The sequence below is a fragment of the Mastomys coucha genome, unplaced genomic scaffold (assembly GCF_008632895.1).
Source record: "Mastomys coucha isolate ucsf_1 unplaced genomic scaffold, UCSF_Mcou_1 pScaffold12, whole genome shotgun sequence".
Classification (NCBI taxonomy): domain Eukaryota; kingdom Metazoa; phylum Chordata; class Mammalia; order Rodentia; family Muridae; genus Mastomys; species Mastomys coucha.
This window is the reverse complement of record NW_022196894.1, coordinates 82287858-82294611: the sequence shown is the minus strand read 5'-3', so window position 1 is coordinate 82294611 and position 6754 is coordinate 82287858. Positions and strand designations below refer to the sequence as shown.

The 6754-nt window shown below is 43.2% G+C and overlaps 1 protein-coding gene across 6 annotated transcripts in view; it reads left to right on the top strand.

Moving 5' to 3' along the window:
- The window catches only part of App (amyloid beta precursor protein), a 228643-nt gene that overhangs the window by 92658 nt on the left and 129231 nt on the right, over positions 1–6754 (top strand). For all 6 annotated transcript variants that reach the window (XM_031364311.1, XM_031364309.1, XM_031364310.1 and 3 more), the window contains exons 4-5: positions 2060–2172; positions 4399–4592. In XM_031364311.1, coding sequence (XP_031220171.1) covers positions 2060–2172; positions 4399–4592 — 307 coding nt within the window. The remainder of the gene's footprint in view (positions 1–2059; positions 2173–4398; positions 4593–6754) is intronic.

Below are 6754 nucleotides of genomic sequence, written 5' to 3'. Positions count from 1 at the left end.
CTTTGGAAGAGATTTTTATAATTTAACCTCTTAACCTTGATGAGTAGCATTCTAATATGCTTTTCTAACCCTCAGAGGAAGATAAGAAATGCTGTCCTTTGCTGGATTTCACTTTAATGGCAGGGCACAATGAGCTTCCCTTTTGCCCTTTGTCCTGAGGCCTTTTAAAATAGCTAGTGCTAATCCTTTGCTAAAGCAATTTTCTTTAGCTATAGGCAATATCAGAAGCTTACAGTTAAGTAAAATAACTTGCAAATTAAAAATTCCAGTATCCTTTTAAAATAGAATGAACAGTTGTTAGAATGTAAGTATCCTTTGGTGGCTGGCTCAGCATTGTAATCTAGCCCTGGACAGATGAAAACTGATGGATTTGATTTTGTTGCTTAGCACCAACTTTTCTATTTGTACCCCCAAGAACTCATTTAGGCCATGGACCAGAACGTCTTATATTTGCTTTTGATATTCTCACAAATGGATTCAATATTAGCAGTCTTAGGCCAGCAATTAATCTATCCAGTAATTACTTATGAAACAGAAAAACATCACAGTTGCAAATATGGCTGACCATGTTCACTAAGGAGGATGGCTATATCAAAGGTTGTGGACACGTTTGTCTTCCTGTACCCTTTTCCTGAAATACCTCAGTCATTAGGTATTTCCTGGCAGCCTGGACTGGTTACCTGACTCCCTCAGACACCCTGGGTAGTTCACCTGGGAAAAGTCTTTCCTCATAGATGGTATCTGTTCAGCTCTGGAACTAGGTTACAAGCTCCTGTGGTACACACTGCCTTAGGCAGGTTTCTTTGCAGAGGCTTCTCACTTGGGAAGTGGATTTGGAGGAGATGGCATCATGGCTCTGTGTGGAGTGAGATGCACAGTGCAGTTGCTCTTTCTTTTTTCCACCATCTTTTGCACATGTGGGAAGTTTCGAAGTACCCTTTGCTGTCCCTTCCTCCAGGACAAGCAAGCTTGCCAGAGCTGTGTCAGGGATAGGAATGGAATGGAATAGTGTGATGGTCAGTGTTAATCGACAGAATCTAGAATCACCTGGGCCTCTGAGTATGCCTGTGGTTGATTATGTTATTATGTTAACTGGGATGGAACAAGTCGCCCACTGTGGGCAGCACCATTCCCTGGCCGGGATCCTGTGCTGCATGTGTGAAAAGGGGGAGCTGAGTAGCCTGTTGCATTTGACATTCTCAGCTTTTGAGGGACCTGTTGTCTTTATTTCCCTCCATGATGGACCCTGTGTACCTTTGAACCATGAGTCAGAGTAAGTTTTCTCCCTTAGGTAGTATTGGTCAGAGAATTTTATTTTTACAGCAGGGAAAATCAGATGATAAATGAGATGCTGTCCGAACATTGTGAAACTTGTCTTCATGGCCTACTCATGAACATGCATGGACATGTATGTATATGTATACCTAAAGGGTGATATGTAACATTCCTAAACTTGGAGTAACACTCATGCCTAGCAACCTTTCTCATGAGATGTAAAGCTCAAAGAAAACAAGATTCCATAATTTGAAGGAATTACTCTCTCCCGTGTGTTTTTATATAAACACATATATAGTACACATTGTGTATGTACAGATTGGAGCTTAACATTTACAAAAATGCCATAGTCTCTAACAGTTTGCAAGCAGTTTAAGTTTACAAAATACAGAAACAGACATCAGTGTTGATAGTGCTCAAATTGAAACTATCTGTTTTTGTACTTTAATCCTTGTTGACAATGAATATCAGTGACAACTTGTGCAGCTTTTATATGGATGCAGAAACTGAAATTAATTCAAGGAGAAGGCACTGGGAATATGTAGTGAATGTGCAACCATCAAGGCCATGTGCATAGAGAACGTATGGACATAAGGCCATGGTGGCTAGGAAGCCGCTTGTTTAAAGAGGCTGACCCACCCTTCTAAAGGTAGTGAACCCGTGGTTGGTTTTTCATGCATTGAAAATCTGGGAAAGTTTTCTGACCTCCACCTAGCCTGTGTGTGTCCTTGGTGAGATCAGCAGGCACACAGGAATGACAAAGATCTACTTTCCTCTCTTTCAGTTGGTGAGTTTGTAAGTGATGCCCTTCTCGTGCCCGACAAGTGCAAGTTTCTACACCAGGAGCGGATGGATGTTTGTGAGACCCATCTTCACTGGCACACCGTCGCCAAAGAGGTACCAACCGGGGCCTGCTTTCCTGCAAAGAGATCTCTTTGGGGCCATATACAGACATTTTTAGAGGGATGTTGAAGGCGACAAGTTCTTTATGGAAGCAATGTTCAAGTGACTGTCTGTACACATGTTTGTGCTCCTTTATCCATGAACAGTCCTACTGGTCAGCAATAGCTCTCATTAGGTATATGTTTAGGCTACATCTCACAGATGAACATAAAGCTGACATCTTTAATAGGCATAACCTTACCATGCACATCTTTTTCAATTTATTTCCTACCGTTGCTTTTGTCCCATGTGGTTTCCTTAATTTAACTAGCCACGTGTTCAAGGCCACCTCTGAGGCCACAGTCATTAAGTCATACCCTCCCCTGCCACCTGCCTTTCCATGGTGAGCGCATCTGTGACAGCATGCTCAGGCCTTTGCTGGCTGATGCTTTGAGCTAAGTCAGTGGAATATTAAAGACAATAGAATGTAGTGAGTATCATGATGAATTCACACTCTTAGACTGCACTGTGCCTTTGATGTAATTATGTTTTTCTCCTAAGTGGTTGTGTCAAGATGGTGGTGCCAGTGTTCTAGAATTAGGGTCCTTTTTCTAGCTCAGAAGTTCACTACCAGGGTAGGTTTCGCACCCCTGTTCCTTTCTAGGAATACCTTTGCTTGTCCGAGCTGGAGGAGCACTACCACTGGCAGGTACCAGTTAGAGACCTACAGTCTGCTAAAGACCCTGCAGTGAATGCGGCAGACTCCACCCGGCGACATTTTTCTTTTTCATTCTACCAAAGATTGAATCCACTGTTTCATGCATGCTGAGTTGTTATCGCTCTCTGAGCTGTAGCCCAGGCCTTGTATCCAATTTGCATTTTGAGATCCAAAGTAGAGTCTTGCTAAGTGGCTCACTTTGGTCTTGATATTACGCTATAGTTCAATCAGGCCTTGAACTTGCCACAGCCTTGCAAGTAGCCAGAATTACAGATTTGTCCCAGTAGACCTGGTTCCTCAGCAAATTAATTTAGTCCAAAATAACAAATACATTGATTCACCAATGAAAGGGGGAAAGGGTTTAACATTATTTTTTATATTTCATAAAATAGTGTGTTCTGACTCACTATAAAACAAAACTATCTTTACCTTAAAATGATTTTGGAAGGTGAGGAGCTGCCTGCGCTTAGAGTAGACCACATCATGTGAAGCCCAGCTTCCCAACTGATGACCTCCCTTGTGCCTCCTCTGAGTTTGCAAAGGAAGACTCCTTTGCCACTAAGAGCCAGCAAACTGGTGGTTCCTGAGAGGTTAAAATGCATCTACTATAATATTTTTACTGTTTCCCTAGGCATGTTGAATTATTAATTTTTTTCCCTCTGTCACAGGGAGATAGTTTCTCAGCTTTCTTTTAGTACCAATTTCTGCAAAATTAGCAGATCCCAGGCAATCAAAAAAGATACCAAAAAAGAAATCTGGGCTGTGGAGGGCACTTTCTTCCTCTCTGGGACTGGAACTCTGGTATGTGAGCCCAGAGACACGATTTCCAGAATAAAGTGCAACTAACTGCCTATAAAAAAAAATCTGCATCTGGGGTAGAGAGAAGAGGGGGTGGGAAAATGTAGATGGAGACTTCAACTCCTGAAGCCATCACAGCTCAAAGCATAAATTGTTCCCTGACATTTCCCATGTCTAACATATTCCCTGACATGTTCCCATGTTTAGACTTCTCGAACATGTTTTCTTTTCATGTTTACTTTGTAAACATAATGTATCTTCAAAAAATGTTTTAGGTAGATTTATTTTATTTATGTATATGTTGTATATATTGCCTGCATATGTGTATATGCCACAGGTGTGTGGCTGGTGCCCACATAGGCCACAGAGTCAGAACTGGGACTTGGATCCATAGACCTGGAGGTAGGGATGGTTGTGAGCCATCATGCCTGTTCTGAGGGTGGATCAGGGGTCCACTGCAAGAGCAACAAGTGCCTTTAACCAGTCAGCCATCTCTCAACCCCACATGTCAAGAGAACAATATAAAGATAGACTACTGGGCAGCTCATGCTGACGACCAGCTTAGAAACTCATTCAGACAGCAAGCTTCCCTTACCTCCTGGAGTAGGCTCTGAGTGTGTCTGTCCATGCCCATTTTCCCGGCTGTGGCTGCAGTTTGATTGGTCCAGCTGTGGCTGCAGTCCTTGTGCCTCTGTGCCCTCACTGACTCCTCCTTCCTTTTGTAGACATGCAGTGAGAAGAGCACTAACTTGCACGACTATGGCATGCTGCTGCCCTGTGGCATCGACAAGTTCCGAGGGGTAGAGTTTGTGTGCTGCCCGTTGGCCGAGGAAAGCGACAGCATCGATTCTGCTGATGCAGAGGAGGATGACTCTGATGTCTGGTGGGGTGGAGCGGACACAGACTATGCTGATGGCGGGTAAGGTGGCTTTTGAGTTGGGTCTCAGAGAGGCTGAACCATCTCGTCTCTTACACGGTTTTTGTATTCTCTGAGTGTGTCTTTGTCTCACAGTGGAAAGAGACTTCTCCAGTTATATTTGATAATACCAGAAAAATCTAACCCTGAAGGGGTGCTATGAGTCTAGTATGTCTTACTGTTAGTGTTACTGATGTAACTTCATGAAGTCATTTGACTATCACATTTGACTTTCAAGAATACTGATCAGACTCCATCCATAGCTGCTCCTCAGTAGTCCTGCCAGGAAACTGGTAGATTATAGATTTGAACTCAGCTCTGTGTCATTCCATTTTGCCCTGCCATTTGGAAATACTTTATTTTCTTTATTTACATTTCAAATGTTATCCTGTTTCCTGGTTTCCCCTCTGAAAACTCCCTACCCCATCCTCCCTCCCCCTGTTCACCAACCCACCTACTCCCACTTCCCTGTCCTGGCATTCCCCTATACTGGGGCATTGAGCTTTCTCAGGACCAAGGCCCTCTCCTCCCATTGATGTCCAACAAGACCATCCTCTGCTACATATGCAGCTGGAGCCATGGGTCCCTCTATGTGTACTCTTCGATTGGTGGTTTAGTCCCTAGGAGCTCTGGGGCGTACTAGTAAGTTCATATTGTTGTTCCTACTATGGGGCTATAAGCTCCTTCAGCTCCTTGAGTCCTTTCTCTAGCTCCTCCATTGGGGACCTTGTGCTCAGTCCAATGGTTGACTGTGAGAATCCACCTCTGTATTAGTCAGGCACTGATAGAACCTCTCAGGAAACAGCTATATCAGGCTCCTGTCAGCAAGCACTTGCTGGCATCCACAATAGTGTCTGGGTTTAAGTGACTGGCTTCTCTCTCCCTATCTATTCAATATAGTACTTAGAAATACTTTTAAACACTCTTTCATGAACTCAATACAATTTTTTTGTTAAGGAAGATTTGGTTTGTATTTGTATATTTACTCTTAAGGATTTCTTTCCTCTTTGTTTTTGGTTTGGTTTTGGATGGGTGGTTGGTGAGACAAGATAGATGCTACATAGAGAGGATACATACAGGATAGAGGCTACATGTAGCCCTGGCTGGCCAAGACTTGCTATGTAGAATAGGCTGGCTCAGAACTCGCAGCGCTGTAGCTGCCATTGCCTCCTGACTGTTGGAAATAAAGACCTGCACTACTTACTACATCCAGGTAATTCTTTTGCTCCCCCACCTCCGAAAATCATTACATTTGATCTAGCTTGACAGAGAGAGCCAAAGAAACTGAAAATAGATTTTCAGATACTTCTTGGTGATGTAAAAGTTCACAGTCTGTGTATAAGTCTCCTGTTTCCCAGGCAAGAAGTCTCAGGGAGGCAGAATTTGCTTCTGAGATTCCTGTCATCCAGTGGGTTAAGGGTTCCCCATAATGGCTATACACCCCACCCCCGTGCCTCTGTTCTATATGCCACATGTGGGACAGGAATGGGTTAAACTTAATTATCTCTCTCTCTCTCTCTCTCTCTCTCTCTCTCTCTCTCTCTCTCTCTCTCTCTCTCTCTCTCTCTCTCTTTTTAGAAATGAGGTGGCCTAGTTCTCCCTTATTAGCTCACTCCTATCCTTCCCTGGCCCTGTACTTCCTCAGCCACATCTAGATTTGAAAGTTTCCTGTTCTTAGGTGTCTGACCACAGAACCAATACAACCAGCATTCCTAAAGGAAAATCTAGGTACTTAGCCCAGCCATGGTCTTTTTTCATAGGCTGTTGGATACTTGGCTTGCTAATCTCCAATTACTAACCTGACTATGCATGGAGAAATTATGCAGAATGGTATTTAAACCTGGAAACTTCCATGACTGGTGTTAAAACTTTAAAGCACTAGATATATATTTATAAACATATTGGAAAACTGGGGTTGATGTCACAAGAATGTGTGCATGCATGTGTGTGTGTGTGTGTGGGGTGTGTGTGTATGTGTGTGTTTGTGGGAGAGAGAGAGTGAGAGAGAGAGAGAGAGAGAGAGAAAGAGTGAGAGAGAGAGAGAAAGTATAAGTGGAGGCTAGAGTTCAATATTGGGTGAACTCAACTATCCTCCACCTCTCAGAAGATGGAAAGATCTCCCATGCTCATGGATTGGCAGGATTAATATAGTAAAAATGGCCATC